At 47.0% G+C, this 26,406-nt stretch overlaps 6 protein-coding genes across 6 annotated transcripts; 4 read left to right on the forward strand and 2 right to left on the reverse strand.

Moving 5' to 3' along the window:
* P175DRAFT_0499739 (putative cell morphogenesis protein (PAG1)) lies at positions 1–8,518 on the forward strand. Its single transcript, XM_040896802.1, has 5 exons — positions 1–116; positions 263–1,017; positions 1,074–1,304; positions 1,371–4,685; positions 4,737–8,518. Coding segments are annotated over exons 1-5 (7,779 nt in total). The 5' UTR covers positions 1–115; the 3' UTR covers positions 8,214–8,518.
* A 3,404-nt stretch (positions 8,519–11,922) lies between these two features.
* On the forward strand, positions 11,923–13,585 carry P175DRAFT_0499740 (uncharacterized protein). Its single transcript, XM_040896803.1, has 2 exons — positions 11,923–12,484; positions 12,616–13,585. Exons 1-2 carry the CDS (start codon positions 12,206–12,208, stop codon positions 13,351–13,353), a joined length of 1,017 nt encoding a protein of 338 aa, XP_040754578.1. The 5' UTR covers positions 11,923–12,205; the 3' UTR covers positions 13,354–13,585.
* Positions 13,586–14,546: 961 nt separating this feature from the next.
* On the forward strand, positions 14,547–16,680 carry P175DRAFT_0515127 (putative RNA binding protein MSSP-2; the record flags this gene model as incomplete). Its single annotated transcript, XM_040898840.1, has 6 exons — positions 14,547–15,496; positions 15,549–15,639; positions 15,693–15,782; positions 15,840–15,934; positions 15,993–16,310; positions 16,365–16,680. 6 exons carry the CDS (start codon positions 14,547–14,549, stop codon positions 16,678–16,680), a joined length of 1,860 nt encoding a protein of 619 aa, XP_040754579.1.
* Positions 16,681–17,547: 867 nt separating this feature from the next.
* P175DRAFT_0555851 (uncharacterized protein) lies at positions 17,548–19,694 on the reverse strand (the record flags this gene model as incomplete). The annotated part of the gene is made up of 4 exons (XM_040900653.1): positions 19,515–19,694; positions 19,420–19,463; positions 18,831–19,353; positions 17,548–18,693 (listed from the first exon to the last, which is right to left on the reverse strand). Exons 1-4 carry the CDS (start codon positions 19,572–19,574, stop codon positions 17,548–17,550), a joined length of 1,773 nt encoding a protein of 590 aa, XP_040754580.1. The 5' UTR covers positions 19,575–19,694.
* A 248-nt stretch (positions 19,695–19,942) lies between these two features.
* Positions 19,943–22,390, forward strand: dbp4 (RNA-dependent ATPase HCA4; the record flags this gene model as incomplete). Its single annotated transcript, XM_040893583.1, has 1 exon — positions 19,943–22,390. One exon carries the CDS (start codon positions 19,943–19,945, stop codon positions 22,388–22,390), a length of 2,448 nt encoding a protein of 815 aa, XP_040754581.1.
* A 1,327-nt stretch (positions 22,391–23,717) lies between these two features.
* Positions 23,718–25,478, reverse strand: sclB (putative C6 transcription factor; the record flags this gene model as incomplete). Its single annotated transcript, XM_040898300.1, has 2 exons — positions 23,718–24,758; positions 24,828–25,478. The coding sequence occupies 2 exons, from the start codon at positions 25,476–25,478 to the stop codon at positions 23,718–23,720; spliced, it is 1,692 nt and encodes a 563-aa protein (XP_040754582.1).
* Positions 25,479–26,406: the final 928 nt, after the last annotated feature.

A 26,406-nucleotide genomic window follows, 5' to 3' on the forward strand; every position in this document is an offset into this window, starting at 1 on the left:
GCAGGGCAATAATGTGCAGTCCACAGGTGTTTTCATAGTCATTGGCTCTCCTCTAGATGCGAGCATTGCTAGGCAATGAGTGCCTGAATATCAGGGCGCAGCACGGAGGATAAACAGTATGTTGCCGAGCGGACCTCTCTTTCATTACAACCTTCCCACTCCCCGCTGTTTCTGCCCCCTACACAGTCCCCAATTCGATATCAATTTGCTGGCAAATTATTTCGGTAAGCGGCAACGGAGATCTGATCTGATGCTTGTTTAGTGGCATCCCATCCTACAATAAAAGCTGGCCCCGTCCAGCCCACGCCAATGCCCCTCATCCCTGACGACCCGAGTTCTACGTCGCACCATAATCTCTCATCTCCACCAGAGCGCCTGGTCACCAGAAGCACTCCATCATCCACTGTACATAGTAGGGAAGCATCCGCTGTTCGAGGACGAGCACCCGACCCCTCCGCACTAGCCCCTGCGACCCTACAACCTCAGAATAATCGTCGGTGCCAGTCTCACTCCAAAAGTCCTGAAACATCTTCGGTGCGTCCTAGCGCTGGATACGATGCTCCCTTGGAACGCAGGCCGTCCAACTCGTACGGGCACCACCGGCAGACTTCGATCGTCCATGGAATCCAGCACTCTCGAAATACTAGTTTTGCCGCGTCGTCCACTTCCACGAGTCCTCTGAGCCCGGAAATAATTGCGACTCTTAGTCGATCCGGTGCCGCTGAGCCGGAGGCTTCGGTTGGACTTGGGCGATTGGAACAGTCCGATATGCACTCGAATCTTCAGGCCCCGGCAGGGAATGGGGCAAACCACACGTTACAAGGAATGCTGAGTACTATTGAGGACCGGGATACTGACGAGGTACCCGACGGTACCAGTCCAGTAAACCCGGCACATAGAAGGATGAACTCTGCTGGGAAGCCATGGCGAGAACGCTCCCATAGCCGTTCGCACTCGAAGCATCTCGCGGAGTCCAAGACTGTGGGCGAATATGCCCTGCACCACCTTTTCAATTCTGTAAGTCCGGGATCTACCGGGGAAAACACCCACTATATTTCTGACCGTAGGGATAGTTTGTTGGACAAGCGGATAACAAGATAAACCAAGCGATCACGAAGTTGGGTGAATCAGACGCCCCGGTGGAAGAAGTGTGTGGTCCTGGTGCGGACCCGAATTTCGATCAATTGATATCGGCCCTCGGTCACATCGCGCGTCAAAAGCCCAAGCCCTTGATCGACACTATCATGTTCTGGCGAAAAGCGAAAGGCGATGCTGTTCTGATAGCCAAGCAAGCTGCGAGTCAGGTATGTTGAAAGCCCTACGCCATAAGAAGTGTTTCCTCCGTCCCTAACTATTTGTTCTTGCTGCAGCCGAAAACATCTGCAGAAAACGGGTTACTCATTCGTCGCAACACGGAGCCAACCCAGGTAGTTACAGAATCGGCTACTCAACATACGCCAAACTCCCTCCTCTCGCGACACGACGATATCATTCTGACTGAACGCCGCGCCACAGTGTCTGTCTACCTCGTTTGCAGGGTCCTGATAGAGATTTTCAATCAAAGCAGTCTCGAATCGATAACATTGGACATGGCTGAGCGTTTGGAAGACATCGTGTTTGGGCAACTTAAGACGGTCGACCCAGAACAGATCTCAGCGTCACCGCTTCGTATGGCAAATTGGAGGATCTATTCTCAACTACTTGGAATCATGAGTGAAGAGAAGTTTACAAGCGTTGCAAACCGGTTCCTAGCAGAGCTTGAACGGTACCAGAAGGAGGAAAGCATCCGAGGGCCATCGAAAGAAGGGGACGCCAAATCAGAGCTTTTGATTTCGGGGATGAAGCACATTCGAATTAGGTCCACTCCCGATAAGTGGCCCAAGGCATGCGAATTTATGCGGTCCTTGGCCCGTTTGTTTGTGAACTCCCATGGCCAGCGTATCAAACAGACCTATTGCAATATCTTTGAAAGGATGCTTTTACCCATTGCGGCTAATCCTAATTGCGACCTCACTTTGCCTAAGTGGAAGGAATTCCTCGACTTGCTCCATTCTCGCCTTCCACATATGCTGACGAAACCTCGTCATTGGGCCGCAGCCTTCCCCCTTCATGTCCTGCTCTTGTGCCTATCTACAAAGGAGAGTTTCTCGTCTCAGTGGCTGTCGGTGATCCAATCTCTCCCGGCTAAATTGAAGGATCGTCCCACCCGAGGACCATCCCTCCAAGCCATGTGTCGCCTTATGTGGACCTATTTTTTCCGATACTCGGATTCTCCGACAGTGACTCTTCGAAAGATTGAGGAGGTGGCCCGCATAGCACTGCCCGCGGGAAAGAGGACATACCTAAGTAGTGATCCAGCAGTGGCCGAACCTTTGATTCAATTAATACGCATGATTGGATTTAAGCACCCAGATGTATGCTTCCGCACTATTATCTTCCCAATGATTAATTCCGACTACTTCACGTCTTCCGGCAAGGATATGAAGATAGAGCAGATGGAACCGGAGAAGATGGTGATTGGGATTAGATCTTTTCTTGCGATCGTGACGGACCTTGAGAACTGCGATCAACTATGTCCTCCCTTCCCCACCGGCTCGATCCCCAACCCCTTTACCGACCCTTCAGCTTCAGCCCACTTGTTTCGTTCTCAATATTTGGTAGATCCTCGCCTACCTGGCAACCTGGAGACGACGGATCAAGCATCGTCACAGCCTGTTAATACGTCAAGACTCAGCGATAATGTCAGGGACCATTATATCCGTTTCTGTGAGATATTGGGCAATATCACGATCTTGTGTGATAATACCTTTGGAGGCCAGGCCACTTTGGATGAGAAATTTGGCGGAGTCACCCCCAAGACCCCGATTACAGAGGCTTTCAGCTTTGGAAGACGCGATGACCATCTCAGCGCGCTAGATCAGAGGCAGAGTTTCTATGACCTGCTCCATGTTGCGGTACAAGCACTTCCCAGGTGTCTCTCCGACCATATTCCCTTCAATTCCTTGATCAATCTGTTGTGTACGGGGACTGCTCACGTTCAGTCGAACATCGCATTTTCATCCGCCGAGTCCTTGAAGGCAATCGCGCGCCAGTCTCATGCTCAACAAGTGACCATAGGTTTCGCGAGGTTTATCTTCAACTTTGATGCTAGGTACTCTACTATGTCCGATGAGGGAATGCTTGGTCCTGGCCACATTGAGTCCACCCTGAGACTCTACGTTGAGCTGTTGAGGATATGGATACAGGAAATCAAGCAAAAGACCAAGTGCGCTACAACTGACTCTGGGGAGAAAACTGGCTCTGGAAGTAGAGCACTGCAGCTCGACCTTTCCACTATCCTAGCACATGTTGAAGAGATTGAGTCTCACGGCCTATTTTTCTTATGCTCACAATCACGAAGGGTACGAGCCTTCGCGATTACAGTGCTTCGACTTATTACCGAATTCGATAGCGCTTTAGGCAAAGAAAACACAAGAATCATCCGGATCCTTGAAGCCGACTCCCAGCAAATCTTAGATGTTAATGACGAACAGCTCACTGTAGCCGAAAGAAGTCGAATTCAGAAGGGCAAGAGAAGAAGTGCTTCCCACAACACTTTGACCGAGCTCTGCAGCAGCGAGGTTTCATATGATTCAACACTATGGTCAAAGGTTTTTCCAAACATTATTCGCATCAGTTTTGAGACGTGTCCTTTTGCTGTCACCCTTGGGCGTGAAATCGTGTGTGCGCGTCTCGTCCACATGCACAAAGCCATCACTGCGCTTGCCGAAAGTCCCCAACATCCTCATTATGCCCCAATTGATGCTGCGCAGGCCCGCGCATTGGGCAGAAATAACATGACTGCGGAGATTTTGGTTGAACAGTGGAAATTATACTTGGTTATGGCATGCACGACTCTCAACAGTGTTGGCGCGCAGTCTCAAAGTCAATTAGCTAATGCCCAACATGCGCGGAAGGCTTCAAAAGGTTCTCAACAGTCCCAAGATAAGATAGGATCCGCGAGAAGTCTCTTCGCGTTTGTGATCCCGCTGCTGTCTGCCGAACGGTCCTCAATCCGAAATGCGATTGTAGTCGCGTTGGGCTCCATTAATAAGAATCTTTATCGAACGCTGCTGGAGTCATTGCAGTACGCCGTCACCACCTGCAATGAGGAGGCCAAGATTCGTATAGGCACGCATTATCGAACACCAAGTAGCCCGCGGCGCAGTCGAAAAACAGACAGATTACGGACGGAGGTGACACATGTCTACAAGCTCACATCGAAGTTCTTGAAAGAACCCGAGGTATATAATGACGACTGGATCGTCAATAATCTCGTCACCTACACTAAAGATCTCCGGATATTTTTGAGTGATGCAGAAGTTCAGAATGATTGGGAATTCCAACGCTTACGTTTCCACTATTGCGGCCTTATGGAAGAGTTGTTCGAAGGCGTTAACCGCACCAAGGACCCTTCTCGGTGGATTTCCTTCGAGTCCCGTAAATCTGCTTTCTCACTGATGGAGGATTGGTGTGGGTATTCTCCAAATCAAACCCAGATTTCCCAAAGAGAAGATAATATGCGAAAGCTTGCTATGGCTCGGCGCCAAGAGTCCGGAGGAGAGTTACGAAATACCGCCGCTGCCATGGAAATAGAGAAGAAAAACCTCCGAGCGGCGGCCCTTGGCGCAATGACATCTCTCTGTGTAAGTAGTCATCCTGATCTCGTCTTATCTTCTCATGCTAATCTTCCACAGGCCGGGCCTATCAGTATTACTACAGAAAGTGGCTCCGTTCTTCAGTTCGATGTTGGACGGATGCTCTCATGGATCGATACCATTTTCAATACGGTTAGCGATAAATGGCATACGATTGGCCGACGGGCACTCAAGAACGTGATCATTCACAATAAGGAACATTCGTACCTGTTAGAACGATCGATTGAGATGTGCTATGTCACCGAGCGACCGAAGGCCTTAGAAAGTTACTTTGAAGTGGTGACTGAAGTCCTCATTGAGCACACCGACTACCCTCTCGGCTTCTGGAGGATTTTAGGAGCCGTTCTGGTGACCCTAGGCAGTTCTAAACGGGAGATCAGGATGAAATCCGCCAAGCTCCTTCGAATCCTGGAAGAGCGCCAACAAAAGAACTCTCGCCTCCAAGATTTTGACATCAGCATATCCGACAAGACTACCGCCGTCTACAAACTGGCACAATTCGAGACATCCAAGCGCCTTGCACAGCAGCACTCCGACTTATCCTTCACTCTTTTTTCTGAGTTTTCTTTGCATTTTCGGAATTTGCAGCCCGACAGCCAACGCAATATGGTGGCAGCAATTCTTCCTTGGGTACAGACAATAGAGCTCCAGGTCGATCCTAATGGTGGCCCAACAGCTAAATCATACATGCTCCTAGCCAACCTCTTTGAGATCACGATAAGATCTAGCACCATTCTCCCGAACGAAGTTCAAGCTCTTTGGCAGGCGCTGGCCACCGGGCCCCATGGGGGAAATGTCCAGTTAGTACTTGATTTTATAATCAGCCTTTGCCTGGAACGTAAGGAGCAGAACTTTGTGGAATGTGCGAAGCAGGTTGTTGTATTTCTGTCGGGAACTCCGGCTGGATCGAAAGTCATCGAATTCTTCCTTATGCAAGTTATTCCCAAAAATATGGTCCAAGAACGGAAAGATATCACTCCGGCCCCGCCTGATGTTAAAAGTCTGCCTTATGTTGCTGATCTGGGAGCCGTTCTCCCGGTTGGTAACAAGCAGGCTGGCCTCTCTCTTGGCCAGGTGGCACTCATCTTTCTCGTGGACTTGATGGTTGCGCCTGTTACACTCACCCTCGAAGATGTTGTGAAGTTGCTGCATGTTGTTCTCATTCTTTGGGACCATTACACACTGACTGTGCAGGAGCAAGCCAGGGAAATGCTTGTCCATCTGATTCATGAACTGATCGCTGCCAAGATAGAGGACAATGAACCTGCTGGGAGCCGTCAGTCTATTGAGGACTTTGTGGAGTCCATCCGCAAAAGCGATCCTAAAGTTGTTTGGGAGTATGAGGATAATAAGGATAAGGAAGACAACGATGACGACAGCCGCGTTCCCACATCGATGTCCAGTGTCACTCATAGAGTCGTTGATTTCTTTAGCTTTGCCTATGAAGGTATAAACGATCTATGGGCGAAGGAAGCGCTGAACTGGGCGACCTCCTGCCCAGTACGACACCTTGCCTGTCGCTCATTTCAGGTATTTCGCTGTATATCAACATCCTTGGATTCTAGAATGCTTGCCGATATGCTAGCCCGACTCTCAAACACCATTGCAGATGAGGAGGCGGATTATAGAACCTTCTCCATGGAGATCCTGACAACACTGAAGATTATCATTAGCTCTTTAGCGCCAGCGGACTTGTTGCGTTACCCACAGTTATTCTGGACTACTTCCGCGTGCCTAAACACTATACATGAAACGGAATTCATAGAAAGTATTGGCATGCTTGAGAAGTTCTTGGACAGGATGGATATGAGTGACCCCATGGTTGTCACTGAACTTATCAAGGGCCAGCCGCCTAAATGGGAAGGCGGCTTTGATGGTATTCAAAACGTGGTCTACAAGGGGCTCAAGTCGTCCCAGTCGCTCAACCGGACACTGGATGTTTTGCACCGTCTGAGCGCGCTTCCAAACAATGAGTTGATTGGTGACGGCAGTCGTCTGCTCTTCACTATTCTGGCAAACCTGTCTCATTTCCTTCGTCAATTTGATCCAGCGGTGGAGGACCCGAAAACACTTGCTCGCGCTACCTTATTAGCACGCGTGGCTGAAGGGGAGGGATGTCCTCGTCTTGCTGCTTCGCTGCTTGGATTTGCGAACGGACAATACAAGGCAGAGAATGACTTCCTCAACCACATTATCACGGAGATCCGGGCGTACTATTTCCCCCAGCAAGATGTTCAGAGCTTGATTTTTCTCATGGGATTGCTGACCAACGCGACCGATTGGTTCCGCATCAAAATTATGAAGATTCTATGCGTCGTCATTCCAGACATCGACATGCGACGCGCGGAAGTAAGCTGTCATGGCCCCGATTTGATATCTCCGCTTCTCCGCCTTCTCCAAACCGACCTCTGCCCGCAGGCTCTGCAAGTTATGGATCATATCATGACTGTCTCTGGCAATCCCATGGAGCGTCACCACCTCCGCATGAGTATGGCATCCTCATCTTCATCACGGGCTATCCGAAAAGAATACGAACGCATTCAAAGCCTTTATGGCATCCCAGAGCCCACGGGGTGGTCTATTCCGATGCCGGCTGCCCAGTCAGGTGTTACACGACATAACGTTCATGCTGTGTTTTACACTTGTGCAGAAGTGGACCGCATGGAGGCGCAGGAGACTGCCACGTCTGATGTAGAATTCCGCGCAGATGAATACAATGACGCCTTCTTCCCTATGCGGGCCGACACGATGAAATCAATCGATACCCAAACCGACGGCAACATCGGTGACATTGTGCAGAAGCTGGACAGCCTCGACGACTTTTTCGAGGAAACTGAAATCTCCCACCCGACCCTAGACCCTATGCCAGACTCAGCCCTGCGAGGGTTTACTGGCAGCTATGCTGATACCAATGCCAGTCTTTACGACCAGCAAACCGCGCCTATTTTGCGAAAATCTTTAGCCCGCACTGCTTCGACCTCATCTTTCCATAATGGTCTGGCCGAGTCTCGCCCCTCCAATTTGCGTTTTGACAGCGTTAGTGGCCATTCTGCAGGCGCTTCAACCCCCTATTTGTCTACACACTCGCTGCGCCCCGTTTCCCACACCCGATCTGTGACATCACCGGTTAACCATGTCATTTCTCCAACCGCATCGAGTATACAGTTTGGAACCCCACCCATTGGTATCCACGAACCCGCCTTTTTGTCCGACGATGAAGTGGACGACAGTCTCTACGACTTCGATGGGCGCTTGACGACCAGCAAGCAATCTGTTGTTCCCCACGTGGTTAGTCAATCCCGTAGCCCGATGGACTCGTCTTCATCGCTTGAGTCTATGATACGAAGCGGCATGAGGCGGCTTACCGGTGGCACGGCTACGAGTCGAGAGAAGGAACGGCAGCGTGAATTGATTCGAGCTCAACACCGGGCGATGGCAAGCTCCCCGCGCGTCCCCAAAGTGCCACCGGAGTACCTGGTGGGGTCGGCTAGTAATCCTACCTCACCCGGATCGTGATGAATAGTGGTCGACGACGCTCTCTACTCACCCCCTGCTTTGCCCTTCCCTTTTTGCTCTTTTTGAAACTCATTTGCAATCTTTCCAATTAGCGGCTGGTGCAATATTGTGGCGTTGCAAGGCAATCTGATACCTTGAATAATTTATACATAGTTTCATACCCGGGTTGTGTCCCAGCTCCTATAAGATGGGGTGAGGATGTTCATTGCCGTAATTAGAATAGACAAATGTATATTAACGGCCTTTTAGCTGGGGACTCGGTCTGTATATATATATCTATATATATCTATATTTATTTACTAGCCTTAAATCCTTGCTACGCTCGGCGGCTTGTAGGTTGGCAAACTAAAGCTAAAATAGAAGATAGTATAGTCTGAATTATAGCATGAAAGTTGGAATTAAAATAGATATTGAAGCAGGTATTGAAGCAAGTATTAAAGCAGGTATTAGCAGGCATTCAAGTAGGTATTAAAGCAGGTATTAAAGCAGGCATTCAAGTAGGTATTAAAGCAAGTATTAGCAGGCATTAAAGGAGGTATTAAAGTAGGTATTAAAGCAAGTATTAGCAGGCATCAAAGCAGGCATTAAAGGAGGTGTTAAAGCAGGCATCGAAGCAGGCATTTAAGTAGGCATTCAAGTAGGCATTTAAGTAGGCATTTAAGTAGGCATTCAAGTAGGTATTGAAGCAGGTATTCAAGTAGGCATTCAAGTAGGCATTTAAGTAGGCATATTAGCAGGCATCGAAGCAGGCATTCAAGTAGGCATTCAAGTAGGCATTCAAGTAGGCATTCAAGTAGGCATTCAAGTAGGTATTCAAGTAAGTATTAGCATGGTAATAGCTTATAAAAGTAGATAATATAGGAATCTCTATAACTAATAAGTTAACCAACATCTCCAGGTTCTATAGCACGGAAAAGCAAGTAGGCATTCAAGTAGGCATTCAAGTAGGTATTCAAGTAGGTATTAAAGCAAGTATTAAAGCAAGTATTAAAGCAAGTATTAAAGTAAGTATTAGCAGGCATTAAAGCAGGCATTGAAGCAGGCATTCAAGTAGGTATTAGTATAGTAATAGCTTATAAAAGTAGATAATATAGGAATCTCTATAGCTAACAGGTTAACCAACATCCCCAGGTTCTACAGCACGGAAAAGATGGCCCTGCGGGCCATAGTTCTTCCGAAGCGCGTGTAGAACTCAGCACGGTGTACGGGTCATACCACAGGTAAAAGGGAGACTTTCATATATTATTTAATGTGTATCCATGCCTTTCTGCCCACCTAAACCACTACCCACTTTAGGTGCGCCACACATTCTTCGCGATCACATATTCTTTGTGATTTTTTAATATTTAAAGCTATATAATAATAATAATACTAGTAATTAAAATAAAAAAACTCTCTAGCTTTTTTAGCATGTCTTATATTATTAATTCCTCTTTAAATTAATTCCTGCAAGTATGAAGAGAGTAGAGAACCATATACTTTCTTTTTTTACTTTATTAATCTTCTCTACTTATATTTAGCATCCTTTACCTTTCTATCTTTAATTAATTAAATAGTATCACGAACTTTTAGAATCCTATTACTAAATAAATCTTTAATCTAGTATTTAATATAAACCCAATATTAAGGCTCTTATATAGCCCTAATCCTTTAAATTACTTTCTAGATTATTTTTAGCTCCTCAAGCTTCTTTACCTAATATTAAAAGAGTTTTAATATATTCTATCTTACCTAGTTAGATACCTTATTAAGTTCCTTTATAATCTTTGCCTAATTCTTTAGAAGAGCCTCTATTATTACTGGAGGATTGTTTTTAATACTAGAGAATAGTAATAGTAGTAGAGATAGAGTTTAATAAAGATTAATTAATATATCTAGTATATTTATCTAATTTGCTAGTTTTTTAATAATTTTAGTACTATTAACTAACTAGATACTATATTTTTTAAAGGTATCTTGAATAATTTGCTAGTAAAAGATCTAGTTATAGATTAGCTAGATAATCTTCAAGAATTCTACCTTCCTATATAGCTTACTCCTTTATTAAGATAGCTTATTATTCTTAAGGTAAAAATTAGTCTTATAAGTAAGAAAAGGTTTTCTATTAAGAGATTAGCAAAGATATATTAAATAAGCTATAAAATTAAAGAGAATAATATTATTTTTCTTATAATATTATAGAAATTTAAGTATAAGATATAAACTATAATTATTAAATATTAGATATTACTTCTTACCTTACTTAGTATAATTAGGATACTTTATTTTAATATTAAATTAATATAGCCAGGCAAGTATAAGCTTATTAGTTATCTAATTATTTAAGAATATTATTATTATTATTTTAGGTAATAATTATTCTATATTATAATACTAGACCTTTATATAATTACCTATTACTTTAAAAATAAAAAATAGGTCTATTATCTAACTATCTATAGTAATATATTTAACTATAGTAATATTTTTATCTTACTTACTTTCTATAAGATTAGGGTATTTAGGATCTCTAAAAACCTTCTTATTATAATCTTTATCTAGTTAGAAACTATATTTATTAAAATTATAAATAAGGTAAGCCAGGACCCTGTAAAGAAGTAATTTTAAAAGATTATACTAGTATTAAAGTAAGCTAGTATTCTTTACTTATATCTATCTTAATTTCTTAGTTTTCTACTTTACTAGAGCAAGTTCTAGATCTACTAGTATATATAATTTAAATTAATATAGCTATATTTTATTAACTTACTTATCTAACCCCGTGTGAGCAAGTATCTAATTTACCTATACTATAATAACTATAGGAGTTAGTAAAATATTTTATTTTTATATTTATATAATCTAGTTAATTAAGGCCTTCTCCTAATATAGCTGTAGAAGGTTCTTATTTATTATTATTAGTATTACTAGTATTTTTAGTTTTTTAAGATATATTTAAAATATAGAGTTAGGTATATTAAATTCTCATATAATCTTTATAATATTTAGTTTTTTTTACTTTTAAACTATAGTAATAGCTTCAAGCAAGCAAGATTTATTAAAATCTAGAGATTTAGGCATGTTGTATTATAATAATAATAAAAATAAGTTAAAATATTAAAAATCGCGAAGAATATATGATTGCGAAGAATGTGTGGCGCACCTAAAGCAGGTAGTGGTTTAGGTGGGCAGAAAGGCATGGATACATTGTCTGACCAGCCCTAATAGTGATCACAATAAAACAGCACGTGACAGTTGGTTCTCCGCGCTCCGCAACCTTTCCAGATTGAGACTTCCCCGCATGGAGACGGGTGGAGATGGTTGCAATAAGAATGGCCCTAGGGAGAATGGGAGGTGGATTTCTCTCCATCTATACAGACTATACTTATGGGGTAAACCCCCCCCCCCCCCCGCGCATGGATAGCCTCGGAAAGCCACGGGTGCCCAGACACTGTTTGCTTTGATCCTCGGGATTTCTCTGTACGGGTGATTACGTTACGGAGGGAAGTTGCTGATCAGGCTTCCTATCTACCATCAATCACCTTTGCTGAAGTGTAGATTTGCCATTCCTCTTTCTCCCTTGTCCTTCAATATTCCTACTTATACCATACCTCGCCGCTGATCAGTGCCCCCGTCAGAAGCTCTGTACACTCGATCATTCAGCGTCGAAGTTGATCCGCTTCTTTTCACAATGAGCGTCTCCTGTGCCTTCACCCCTCTATTGCGGAGGGGCGCCGCTTCCAAGTCATGTCACTCGGTCCTTCAGCGCTCCCCGTCAAGACTACGGAATGCCAGAGCTTTCTCTACTTCTTTACCACGCGATGGCAACACCTGGGGATTTATCGGATTAGGCCAAATGGGTATGTGGAATATTTCCTTCTGTTCTGTGTTTGCCTGAACCCGCCCTGCAGAGTCTGTCCATCTTCTCAGCTGCTGTTGTGTCTCAAGGCTTGCGAGGATATGGGGGAGACAGTGAAAGTAGAATTACAGAATATACATTAGACGTCGGCGAAATGAAGAGGTCAAAAAAATGCCTCTTCTTTTTCGCTTTCTCTGTTCGAACAACCTTCACATGCTTGGGTTTGCTGACAATATCCTCCCCTTCCCCAGGCTATAATATGGCCAAGAATCTACGCGCAAAGATCCCCGCAGGTGATACACTCATCATTCGTGACGTAAACGAAGAATCGACGGCCCGGTTTGTGCGAGAAGCCCGCGAGGCTGCTAACAGCACTGGCGTTGGTGACAATGTCTTAGTTGCCCCAAATGCAAGGGAGCTGGCAGAGAAATCGGTAAGTTCAACCAGCTTGATTCGCTCGGCCTGTCACCGCTTAACTACCTAACCACCTACCTACCTCCATGCTCAAGACCGTGTGTAGCTATTTGGGCTTATTCCACATTCTAACAATTCGCGGCTTCTTAGTCCGTGGTGATTACTAGTCTTCCGGAGCCCCAGCACGTCAAAGATGTTTTCCATTCCATTCTTCGCCATGGAGAGCTCCCTCCCTTAGATAAGGAACGTATCTTTATTGATACCTCAACCATAGATCCAGCCTCTACTAAAGAAGTTGCGAATGCCGTTCATACCACTTGCCAAGGCCGTTTCGTCGATGCGCCTGTCTCTGGCGGAGTCGTTGGGGCTTGTGAGGGTACCCTGTCCTTCATGTATGGAGCCTCCTCCCAGACTGGTGCACTCGTGAAAAGGGTGGAGTCCATCCTGCTTCTCATGGGAAAGAAGGCCTGGCATATGGGGGCGCCAGGAACGGGTGTTTCGGCGAAGCTCGCCAACAACTACATCCTAGCCATCAACAACATCGCAACTGCCGAAGCGATGAACCTTGGAATGCGCTGCGGCCTCGACCCCAAAGTTCTGGCAGATATGATCAACACCTCCACTGGTCGTTGCTGGCCGATGGAAATCAATAACCCTGTGCCTGGTGTAGTCGAGGGAGCGCCCGCTTCGCGTGACTATGAGGGCGGGTTCGGAGTCAGTCTCATGAACAAGGATCTCCGGTTGGTTCTCGCTGCGGCCAAGGAGTCTGGAACTCCGCTTGCACTTGCAGAGGTGGCTCGTGTCCTTTACAACGTGATTGAGGCAGAGTATCGAGGCAAGGACTTTTCCGTTGTATACAAGTGGCTGCGGGATCAGTCACCGGCTTAGTGGGGAGATGAAAGACCCTATTTTCCGGCATTTGTCTGTTCCTGTTGCTTATTTTTTGCCATCACTTTCTTGTCGTTCTGCTTACTCTGCTTCCGATATCCTCTATTCAGTATGTTTCCCCCTCTGGTATTGTATTGCATCATAGATTTACTGGGCTTGGTGAAGATATCTTAGTTTTAACTAGTTCAGAATCCTGCTCCGCAAGCACACACACACACACACTATAAGATACAATGTTCCTATATATATGACTTTGGACACATGTACTTTAATATAGCAGTGTACTAGTGTATCCCATAAGATGTGAACTTGTGTGATTCTTGTTTCAGTCCATATCTATACAAATAATTGAAACTGTTTGTCAATTCACAGGGAACAAACCTCGCATGATTCTTTCAATATTATTTTAAAGAATACTCTCTCTCTTTTTTAGACCTATCCGTCCTGTGTTCTGAGGCATAGATATCCTGTTGTGCCTTCCTAATTGGGAAATATCTCGGCGTCACAACAGCCTCCTTCCATCTCAAGCAGTTTCTTTCTCGGTCCTGATGATCGTTGAGGTCAACGCTTCCTTCCTTCACTTCCTCCTCTTCCTTCCTCCTCCTCCTCCTCCTCCTCCTCATCCCATCTCTTCTTCTTGATCCTCCTCTCTGTCTCCCTCTCTCATATCCCTTCTTTTGTTCTATCTCTCTGTTCATCCAACAACTACTTCATCCCATCGACTAGGTTACGTATTCCGTATCCTCACTTTGCTTGATTCTGCTACAAGCTTTTGCTTCTAGCCTTCATTCAAGCCCTATTCTGTTACTCTTCTCGCTCGAAGCCAGCCCTCTCGTTGACTTTCGTTCTCTAGTTCTCCATACTGTCGTGCGTCTATTCAGCTTAGGAATAGGTAAGCTTGCTAATCCCAATGGTTGTGAGTGTACAGTTGTTGATGTATCTGACTTCTTTCTACTTAGTTGAATACCCAAGGTGTCTAGTGGCAATCTTTTGGGTAAGTTTTTTCTCCAGACAATAATCTTCTCATCAATGACCGACCTCTTTCACCCCTCTCTTTGCATTCCGGTTTCGCTTGCTCTGCCTGGGCTATCTGCCCACTGGTAATAAGATAGATGCGTTGCTCGGTTGAATTCTTGCAAATGGGGTAGTCATCACTAATCAGCATGACAGAATTCCTGTTCAAGTCTAGGACAATGCATACCCAGAGTCAGCAGCAGACTGTCTCCGACGGTGGCCAGCCAGCCAGCCAAAACGGACAATTTTTGCACAACAGTCACGGTCCTTGCGCTCCAACCCATCAGCAGGGCAATCGTCCCGATCTGTCATCTCTTCTCAGTGGTCTGAACCTTCAGAACCAGGTGCCTGGCCATAATAAGTTTAATACTGTAAATGGAAACTTGCCAGTGTCCATGCCTCCACCTTTGGAAATGGCTGGCTCTCATCGTTCTCCGTACAAGAACCAGCTTGTTCTCCTCCCTAATGGAACTGTCTTTGGGGGTATTCCTCCTGTCTCTCAGGTCCCCCCTTTCCCTCCAACCTCTCTTCCTGGACATGACCAAGTGGGCCAATTCCCGTTTCTGCCGAGCAACATCTATCCAAACCTCACTCCTGGATGCCCGGTAGTTCCAGCAGCCATGCCCGGGTATCCTTTCCCTTATCTGGTGAACTGTGACATGCCGGATCTGACCGGCCAAAAGAGGAGCCACTGGATTGCTAACGATGAACAGAAGGGGGCGGGCATCTCTGTTTCTGACGGTGGCAATCACAGTGAATACTTTCCCACTGTTTCAGGAATTGATGGCACTTCCATGACAAATTATGGGCTGAACGGTATGACCCAGCCAGCGCAGGGATGTCTGCAGTTTCAGATGATGAAAACACCGACTGGCTATATTTTGCAAGATCTCGAGAGCCTAGTCCAGCAAGAACCTGTGATTCCCAGAGCTGTGCCTGCGATGTGGACTAATCCCACAGACTTGACTCTTGCCAAATGCCTTGAGAATCGCGAGGGGATCACCAACGTCTATATTAGAGGGTTTCTTCCTGAAACGACCGACGAGATGCTGAATTCTTATGCATCCCGCTTTGGAAAAATCGATCGATGTAAGGCTATTGTCGATCTAGAGACTGGACTTTGCAAAGGGTATGTGCTCATCTCCTTTTTTTTTTACCGTCCTATCACTGACTCCTCAAAGGTTCGGCTTCGTCCAATACTTCAACTTCGAATCCTGTGAGAACTGCATCCGAGGTTTTTTCTATCTGGGCTACCAGGCCAGTTTCGCTCAGGTATGTGATCTACGACAATTAGTTTGGTTGACTTCAGAATTAACGAAGGATAGAAATCTCGCAATTCTCGTCTGAAAGACCTTGAAGACAAGTTGTCAACCAACATCTACTGCACCAATATTCCAATCGATTGGACTGAAGCTGTACGTCGATTTACCTCAATGTGTTCCATACCACCACCTAATTTTCTTTCTCTCCAGGACCTTCGCCGCCATTTCGAGCCCTATCGCGTAGTGTCTGAGAAGATTAGCCGCGATGAAAAGACGGGAGTTAGCAAGGAAGTTGGGTTTGCTCGGTCTGTGATCCCAACACGATATACAGGAGTACCTCTATTGTGCTGACATTGGACTTAGATTTGAAACACGTGAGATTGCAGAAAAGGTCCTGTCAGAATTCCATAACATCGTGGGTGAGGATGGAGTGAAACTACTGCTCCGATTTGCGGACACCAAAGCGCAAAAGCTACTCAAACAGCAAAGCAACGAGCGTCGTGCCTATCGTGCTGGAGAGTACAACTACTCGGTCGAGGTCGTCCAGGGGTCAACTCCTTCTCCTTCTCTTCATCGTTTGCAACAAACAGTCTCCCACCTCAGCCCAAACTCTCAGGTCAGTTACGTGTCTCCAGCCGGGGTGGGATCTAGCTGGACTCCTGCGACATCCATCTCACCATCGTAAGTTCCTCAAGTATGACTATGAAGTTCGAGACACGCTGACAAAAAAAGTAGGCTTCCTCTGGTGAAGAACCCGGTCGATAACATGCGGTTTAACTCATGGTCCTCTAAAAACAGCCCTGTTGCGCTTGATGGTACTCCGATTTACCGTGGGCGACTTGCACTTGCGAATCGCAGCAATTGGAATGAAACCATGTCCGGTGGCTCATCGAAGACAAATTCGTCCAAGACGGTTCTCCCTAGCACTCCTTGTGTCGGGCCTCGTTCTGAAAGATCCAGTCCTCGTAAAGAGAATATCAAAGCCGGATCTCTGTCACCCATGTCCTCGCGCAAGGAGGTCATTGTGAATTCTCCACGATCCGTCATCTGAGACGTAGCTGTTTTCTGAGGCTATTCTTGTTTGTTCGAATACTTGTATACGGACGTCTAAGAGATATCGCCTTGATCCACAAACTTCAATTCGTTTTCCAGGATGGTACAGCTTGCCCGCAGCGACTACAGACACCAAGAAAGAATGGAGTTAATTGAAACCAAAAACGAGAAAACGAGACTATCTTACATGGTTAAAGTATCCTTGCATTGTTCGACGCTGCTTGTTCAGTGGTCCTATCTATTTTTCTCCGAATTATGTTGTCTAACTTTTTTATTTTCTTCTGTTTTTTTTTTTTTTTTTTTTTTCCACTTTTGTTCTGGACTTCTTGAACTTTTGAGTGTTGTATGAGTGTTATTTGTTCTTCATTTCTTGACAGCACTTGCGGTTCTATGGCCCACGGGGGAATTTCATTCAGGAGTTGCATCTGTTACAAATTGTGTTTGAAGAAGGATCCCAAAGCGAAATTGTTCAGGGGGAGATTAGGAAGAAAATGGCATATTTCTGTATCTGTCTAGCTGTATTGTTTCGCTTTTTATCAGAGCAGATTACCTAGTCTAATACTAATTAACAACGAGCTCAGCAGAAGTTATATATATATATATGTATATATCCAGTGTATGTTGAGCCCCTGAGGGCACCACATTTATACGGGCTCTATCATTTCACAACCCAAGGTGGAGCGAACCCATTGAGTGGTGACTTTCAAATATGGGAACTTCCCAAGGGAATGGGCTCGGGGAAGGGGGAAGACAGTCTACCCGTGATTCTATTGAGTATGGGTGAAGGCCACCCAAGCCTTAGTCCACCATATTAGCATAATAAAGAGGGTCTTAAGACGGCTAAGGATGAAACATTTCATGCCGATTAATGACGGCCCAGTCGCTCTTGGTCATCCTCAGTCAACTCATAGGCCGGGCGATAACTCTGAGCAGAGACCGCGGGGTCCTGGGTGCGATGAAGCCGAAGCTTCGGGTTGGGGAGGGTATCCGTCGTGCCACCCAGACTCGTATAACCCTGGTCGTAGAGAGGGCAATACTCGAGATCGAGGTGACGAATGAACGCCCAGATCTCAGCATAATGCCAGTCGATGACGGGGTGAATGCGGACGAAATCGGGCCAGCCATGATCCGTGCGATCGAAATGGGTGAGAGTAGCGCCGTGCGGATCCGTTCGGCGGGTTCCGACAAAGATAGCCTTGACGGAAGGGTTGCGGGCAAGATAATTCTCGAAGCTGGAGCGGAGGGTGGTCTGCGGGGGGTTGGTCGTATATTTGATCATGGCGAGATGATAAACGCGCGAGGACCATTGGACGAAATCGTCCACGGCGGGGAAAGAGTCTGGTGGGAGGGCGTAGATGGCCGGGATGGCGTCGAGGCCGCCGCCATCTTCGGGGGGTGGATGAGGGTGGAGACTGGCGAGGAAGAGGATCAAGAGGACGAGACAATCTTTGCCGCCGTTGTAGGAGAGGGAGAGGCCCGCGAGGGAGTAGCGGGAGAGAGCGGTTGCGACGACCTCGAGCGAGATGCGGGTCTGGGATTGGACGGCGGCGAGGACGGAGTTGGGAGGGTGGGATTCGGAGAGGAACGCGTGGACTTTGTTGTGGCAGTAGGCAATTATGGAGGAGAGAGAGGCGGCTGCTGGGTGAGGGGGGAACTGGGATTGAGATTCCTGGTCTTGTTGATGTTGTACTTCATCTTGGTGGTGGGGGGAAGGAAGGGACGGAGACATGGGTTTGATTACAATGTCATTTGCATGGGAGAGAAGAGGATCTGACGGGGTGGTGACAACAGAGTCTGTCATCTTGTGTCCCGAGGAAGGAATGCAGATGAGGAGGATGGAGAGGAGGGGGAGGAGATGGAGATGGCGATGGAGAGAGAAAGGATTAGGTCGGAGAGAGAATGTTCTAGTTGCGCCGGCCATCGCAGACAAAAAGCGAATAAACGACAAGAAGCGCCCCCGCGCCCCCGCAATCCAACCGTTTTTGACCGCTTTCTTATCAGCTTTCGTTCGCTTTTATAGGATTATACTGTAGCATGATGTTGTGCGATGGAAGAGAGGATCAAGAGGGAGAACGCTGGCAGGATTCTATGCAAATGGCCAAGAAGCACCTAGTAACTATAGGTAGGTCGGTACTTTCATCCTAATACCTTCATTTTCTTCTTTTTCTTCTTATCACTGTCCCCCTTCTTCTGTCCCTTCTGGAAGTCACGCCAACTGCCAATTCGCTCGTCACGACTGTCCTCCCATGCCTTATCTTGGTCCCGTTTTCGTTTGCGCTCCTCAATCTCTTCCTCTTCTTTGCGTCGTTCCCGTCCTTCTTCCTGTAGCTTGGCCTTGGCCTGTCGCCGTCGGCGCGCCTCTTCTTCCAGAAGCACCTGGACTGTTTTCTGACGCCATTCCTTCTTGAACTCTTCAGTCTTCAGCTCGGGCGAGTCAAGCGTGTATTTGTGTTCGCGGATCAGGAGGCGTCGCGCATCCGCAATACATTCATCTAGATAGGTCCGGGACTTTTCTTCTAGTAAGGTTGTGTGCGCTTTCTTCAGGCGGTCGAATGCGTCAGGTGCGGCGGGGTTCTTTGTCTTATCGGGGTGGATCAGGAGCGATTTCTTGCGGTATTGGATCTTAATATCTGACTCGGTCACGCCAGGTTGGAGGTCAAGGACAGCGTAACTAGTCAAGCATATCTTAGCTTAGGGCTTTGTAGACGATTGTAGGGTGAGGGATTTGGCCACTTACGCGTCTAGGACGAAGGCCTTCCGGATGCGGTCAATCTCAGCATCCTGTAGTCTGGTTAGTCCTTGGAGGATTTGCCTCGAGTACGATGGACTTGCCTTGATAAAGTCCGAGGCCTCTCTTTCCAGTGCATCGAGGGCGTCTTGTTCGTCCGACATGATCGTGAGCGGAGAGAATAAATGCGATTGAAACGGAGACAGACACAGTTTATACGCCAATAATGCCAACAGCCTGTCTAGTCCACTGGGAGCTTCTCTTTCACGCAAGATTGATTCTTCGAGGTGAAGCCGACCAAAATAATATAACTAACTAGTTAATTAATTGAAGCGACAACCTTATCGCTGCTGACTCAGCACTTGCCCGCCCGGCAGAAAAAAAAGTTCCTTCACCGCCCTTGACTTTCGGCGTTTGAATTTCTTTGCTTTTATAATAATAATAAGAGAAGAGATCTCTACCAACCAATTCTTTTCCTGTCCAAGAACAAGTCTGGAGATTGATCCGGGAATTCATCTCCAGTGATTCTATCATGGCTGCGTCAACTGGTCCTCGGAATGGGAAACACGCCAAACATGCCCAGCGACCCTCTAATTTAAAACGCAAACGGGTTCAGGAAGATCTCTCGTCGCTTGTGCAGCGGGTAGAAGATATCGATCTCAAAGGAACATACGAATCATTCTCGGATCTGCCCATCTCGGAACCGACCATATCGGGACTTACCTCGTCTCATTTCAAGACCCTCACCGACATTCAGTCTCGTGCAATCAGCCATGCCCTCAAGGGTCGCGATGTGCTTGGAGCTGCGAAGACGGGCAGTGGGAAAACCCTGGCCTTCTTGGTCCCCATACTCGAGAATCTGTATCGCAGACAATGGTCCGAACACGATGGTCTAGGCGCCTTGATCATTTCCCCGACGCGCGAATTGGCTATTCAGATTTTCGAGGTTTTGAGGAAAATCGGTCGGTATCACACCTTCTCTGCCGGTCTTGTGATTGGAGGCAAGAGTCTGCGGGAGGAGCAGGAAAGACTGGGACGGATGAACATTTTGGTCTGTACGCCAGGCCGCATGCTCCAGCATCTCGATCAGACGGCATTTTTTGAAACTCACAACCTACAAATGTTGGTGTTGGATGAGGCGGATCGAATCATGGACATGGGTTTCCAGAAGACAGTCGACGCCATTATTGGACACCTGCCGCCCAATCGCCAGACCCTTCTTTTCAGCGCTACGCAGACGAAGAAGGTTTCCGATTTAGCACGACTTAGCCTTCAGGACCCCGAGTATGTAGCCGTTCACCAAGCCGCCTCTTCGGCTACCCCTTCCAAACTTCAGCAGCATTATGTCCTTACACCCCTTCCCGAAAAACTCGATATCTTGTGGAGTTTCATCCGAAGCAACCTGAAAACCAAAACCATTGTGTTCTTATCGTCAGGGAAACAGGTCCGGTTCGTCTACGAGTCCTTCCGTCATATGCAACCCGGGATTCCTTTGCTCCATCTTCACGGTCGTCAGAAGCAGGGAGGACGACTCGATATCACCACTCGCTTTTCGCAGGCACAACATGCAGTCCTTTTTGCTACGGATGTTGCTGCCCGTGGCTTGGATTTCCCCGCGGTCGACTGGGTGATTCAAATGGACTGCCCTGAGGATGCGGATACCTATATTCACCGGGTTGGACGGACTGCCCGATACGAGCGCGACGGCCGTGCTGTGCTGTTCCTGGACCCGAGTGAGGAAAAGGGAATGCTAAGACGCCTCGAGCAAAAGAAGGTCACGGTCGAACGGATCAATGTCAAATCGAACAAACAGCAAAGTATCAAGCACCAGTTGCAGAACATGTGCTTCAAAGACCCTGAGCTCAAATATCTTGGACAGAAGGCATTCATTTCATACGTAAAGTCTATCTATGTTCAGAAGGACAAGGAAACTTTCAACCTCAGAGAGCTCAAGCTGGATGACTTTGCCACTAGCATGGGTCTTCCCGGTGCGCCTCGTATCAAGTTCATCAAGGGAGACGATACCAAGGAACGCAAGAATGCATCTCGGGCGACCGCCTACACGTCGAGCGATGACGAATCGGATGAAGATGGAGAAAAGAAGAAGGCCAAGAAGGAGCCACAAGTACGGACCAAGTACGACCGTATGTTTGAGAGGCGGAACCAGGATGTGCTGGCTGATCACTACTCGAAACTTATCAATGACGACGGGACAATCGCGGAGCCTCCCAAGGCCACAGACGACGCAGATGAAGACAACGATTTCCTGTCGGTTAAGCGGCGCTTCGAAGCTGGCGATGATGCTCTGGGCGCCAAGTCCGAATCTGACTCGGAGGATGATGAAGAAGAAGACGACGACGACGACGACGACGACGACGACGACAAGACATCCACAAAGGGAGCCAAGGTGGTACAGCTTAACGGTAAAGAAACCCTCGTCATCGACTCCAAGCGCCGTGAGAAGCTGCTCAAATCGAAAAAGAAGCTTCTCAAATACAAGGGCAAGGGGTCAAAGCTTATCTTCGACGAAGACGGCAACGCCCACGAGCTTTACGAAATGGAGGACGAAGAAGCTTTCAAGGCTCGCGGCGACGCCAAAGACCAACAAGCCCGGTTCCTGGCGGAGGAAACGCAACGCACCCAAGTCGCAGATACAGAGGACAAGGAGATTGCCCGACAGAAGAAGCGCGAAAAGAAGGAGAAGCGCAAGGCCCGCGAACGCGAGCTTATCGCTGCAGAAGAAGAAGAAGAGGAGGAGGAGAAGGCCGTGGCTCAACTCGTCCCATACGAGGAAGACGGCGATTTCTCTGCCTCATCAGAGGGAGAAAGAGACCGTCGCAGCAAGCGACCAAAGGTACGCACAGAAGAGGAGAAGCCAGAGCCGTGGTACAAGCAGTCCAAGAGACCCGCAGCAAAGGAATCAGCCGGGATCCAGACTTTGGAGGATCTGGAATCGCTGGCTACGGGATTACTGGGGTGATTTTCTTTCTTTCTTTCTTTCTTTCTTTCTTTCTTTTTTTTTTTTTTTTTTTTTTACGTAGTTTCATACTTCTTTGTCACGCCAGCGAAAAAAAAAAATATCTCCATAGAACGAGCTCGTTTTCTGTATATAGTCTGATAGAAATACACGGATGAGATACAACCAACCTACCTACCCTCGAGTCGAGTCAGTAAAATCAATCGGCGTTATTATACATACATATACTGTACAGCATTACTATACATATATACCTAACCTAGCTGGGCTGAGCTTATGGTTGGGTTTCAAGGACCGAGAGAGAACGGCAGCAATCATAAATAAAAAGGTAAATCTTATTGCGATTATTCTTGGATTCGTAGTGATCCAGTAAGGTCATGGATTTTATTTAGATTGCAGACTGTTCTTTATTACCTAGTAACTAACTAGGTATCGTATCCTCGGGACCTGGCTAGAGAGCATCATTAGGTCAGGTAGATGGTAGATGGTAGATCGGAAACAGGAATAAGCCCTCGATTGGAGCTATGTATCTATGTATGTATGTATGTATGGCCTACAGAAGAAGGTGTTCTGGTGGGATTCTAAATTCATCAAAAACAATTCAAGTGACAGACTTGTATTATTACATAGTAGTAGTAGTATAAGTAATAATAATGCTCATCCAGTTAGGGTTTGCTCCGCACTAGCCCGGTTTGAAGAAAAGACACCTGCAAAACAGCCCAAGGCTCATGAGAGCGACTGACTCTCAACCAGACACAGAAAGCTAAGGAAATAATAAAAATGAGATGCTAACACTACAATAAATGAACGCATTGCCTTTCCGATGCAGTGTAGACTCCTAACAACGCCGTCGATGATGATGAGACAGAGAAACCTCAGGGCCTGCGAGGTATCCTTGAAGAACTGCAACACGCCGTACATTGAAACAGTCAACCTGACCCAAACTTCCGACACCATGCACCTTTTTTTTTTTTCACAGAACTGGCTATACCGACAAGATGAGACAAAAGAAATGAAAAGAAAATGAAATAGGTAAATGGTGAGTCATGTATGCCAAAGTACATGTACGTAGTAGTACAATGAGGTTTGAGCTGGAAAAAAAGAGAAAAAAAAGAAATCAAAGCATAGCAAAATGATATCCGGTCAATCTGTCCAAGAATAGACGCTAGCACTCCAATGCCACAAAGGAAATATACATTAAGATCATTAGTCCTTGTAGACCCTGCTACAAGCATCAAATATCCAGGGGAGGCTCCTGCTCCCAAACTGAAAGGAATGAAGGTGCTAGCTGCAGGTAGATTTCTGTAATAGCAATGACCAAATATATTACTTAGTCATTCACCATGTCATCCAAGGCCATCTTCCGGCGTTTCGCGGGCCTTGACGAGTCCCCGTTGTCCGTTTCAGACTCAGTTTGCGTATCCGGGGGGCGGGTCGCCGGCATTTGACGCGATAGTCCTTGCGTGGGGGAAACAACACCCGGGCCCATCTGGCGGGGTGTGGGGTCCATGTATCCGAAATCAGACACTGTCTGGTGCATTTGGTGGGTAGGAGAAATAGGTTCAATCAGCCCCGGCTGAATCTGCTGGCGGGCGATATCGTGCGGTGACATCTGCTGCTGCTGCTGCTGCTGCTGCTGCTGTAGGTATTCTTCTCGCATCCTAGGGGACCACATTGTTGGATAGGCATCACTGAGTCGATGCCCTTGTGTGTTGGTCATGGTCGGAGGATAAATAGGAGGAAGCCTGACTGTAGATTCCACATAGCTTTCACGAGGATCTCTTGCCATCGAAGCTTCACTCATTTGCATCCGGTTCCCCATGCGAGGATTCTCCGGGTAAGGGGAGATTGGTACACCGTACGTTGGATGATACTGAGGGGGGGAGGCTGCAGGATGTAGCCCTTGGTTGGTGTAGGATGAAACCGGCCTTCCCCCCACACAAGTAGGCATACGCACAACTGCCAGAGCCGGATTATATCCGCCAGGAACGGCCACATAGCTAGGTGGGGAGGCTGCTGTAAGGGACTGGACAGATCCAGAAGATGAAAACCGTCGATGCCCCATTGCTCTCTGCATTGACAAGGCAGGATCTACCGCATGTGGATATACCGCAGTGGACCATCTCTGAGGATGACCAGCAGACATCCTTATACCCATGGCGCCTGGTTGCCCTGGGTGCATCTGAAGATCGGTCATAGGTCTGATTTCGCGGGAAGAAGTGGCCCGATGCATAGAACGCCTCGACTGAACTCCTTGTTCCCCTGGCACCCCCCGGTTGTCCATCTGGGCAGTGTACGTCCGTAACGATGCTTCTTCTGCTTTCAACGGCGGTCGTCCTCGCCTTTTGTGTGTGACATCAACGCATGTTGCCTGGAACAGTTAGAGACTCATCCAATTATTTGTTTTTTTTTCTAACGTTTGCTTTATGGCAGAACTTACTTCTTTCCCTGACAAAACACACCTCCGACAAGGCCGAGCAGGGTCGCAACCTAGGTGCTTTTTCTTGCAGTTCACGCAAGCTGAGGCCACATGGGCTTTAGTACGCCGGGTGGGTTTCTGTGGTAAAGCTCGAGATGCTTGTCCCGGAGGGGACCCTCCAAATGTAGGCTGATGATATGTTGCGGTTACGGATTGCGTAGAGCCCGGTCCAGTTAGTGATGAGGGTAGTCGGGAAGAGGGAAACGGCTCGCTAATGGCGAATGACTGTCGGAATGTCTCGTCCCTAGGGGCCGAGACCAATTGCTGTAGCACAGCCTCATGAACCGCGGCAGGATCTGGAGATCCTGGAGGCAGGACGGGCCCTGAGACACCAGTCGAAGCCGCAGCAGCACCGGCGGTGGTGGTTACCGCTGTTACCGGTTGCGGTACGTCTGGATGTCCGGGCCGTCTGGCATTCCCGGAGATCTCCAGCGGGTCTTCTGCTGGGACCGAGCTGGACATAGAGCGGGGAAGTGGCAGATCCCGGGGCGTACACCGTCGGGCATTTGTAGATCTAGGTAGATTCAACGGAAGCCGCTCAGGGGCTGAAGCAAATCTGGGATGTCCGAACTCCGAGGCAACAAAGGAAGGAGGAAGGACGAGTGATTGCATCTGGTAGATTTTGGTATGCTATTTCTCTTTTGTTTCTTCTTTCTTATTAGTTCGCCTTTCGAGGTGACTAAAGGCGAGATATGGCAGCGGCTTGAGATGACGAGAAAAGGGTTTCACAAGGGAAGACCGGCTAAAATCGGGCTAAAATCAAGCTGGAAATGGGAAGCATATCTGGCACATAAAGAACGCTGATTTTCTTTAAAAAAAAAAAAGGTTGTATAGTTGGTTGCGGTGTGTTGGAGTTCAGAAGGCAGTCATCATTGAAACAAGCACGCTTGCAGTGAGAGGACCATAGGAGAGCTTATAATCCGTCAGTCCAGATTCATTATTGGAGGAGTCATAAAATAGGACGCGTTGATCAGCAGTGAACAGCCAGATCGTGACGGCAGTTTTCCATAGCTTCGATGGTCCCCATTCTGGGATGATTTATTGCAGCATGGTGGACGATCACTGGAGCCAGGGAAGACGCAGAAGGGGAGAAAAAAAGAGGGTAGGAAAGGGAAAAAAAAGAGAAACAGGAAAAGCAAATAATAGAATAAAAATAAAGCCAAAAAAAAAACACTTCAACTGCAGAGGAGAAGCATGTACCTTACCTGACAGTAATATTCATAACCCGTAATTTTCCTTTCTTGTGCTTCTCTTTTGTATTATTATAATAGTCTTCTGCTGGCTGGCGAACAACTGGTCTCCGAAACTCCGGGGGAAAAAAGCAGCAGGGAGAAGACGGTGAAGTATAGACCGAAAAGTAAGGCGTAAAAACCCCCGGTGGGTTCGCACGCCGTTTTATTATCCTTTTTCCCAACGGAAAGTAAAAAAAAAAACAAAGAGGGTTAGAAAAAGGATGGGTTAAAATTGGGAAACAAGAGGAATTAAATAATATGGAGAGGAAGAAAATAGGAGTATTTCCCCCCTCTCTCTCTCTCTCTCT

This window comes from Aspergillus ochraceoroseus (genome assembly GCF_002846915.1).
Source record: "Aspergillus ochraceoroseus IBT 24754 chromosome Unknown P175scaffold_2, whole genome shotgun sequence".
Lineage (NCBI taxonomy): Eukaryota > Fungi > Ascomycota > Eurotiomycetes > Eurotiales > Aspergillaceae > Aspergillus > Aspergillus ochraceoroseus.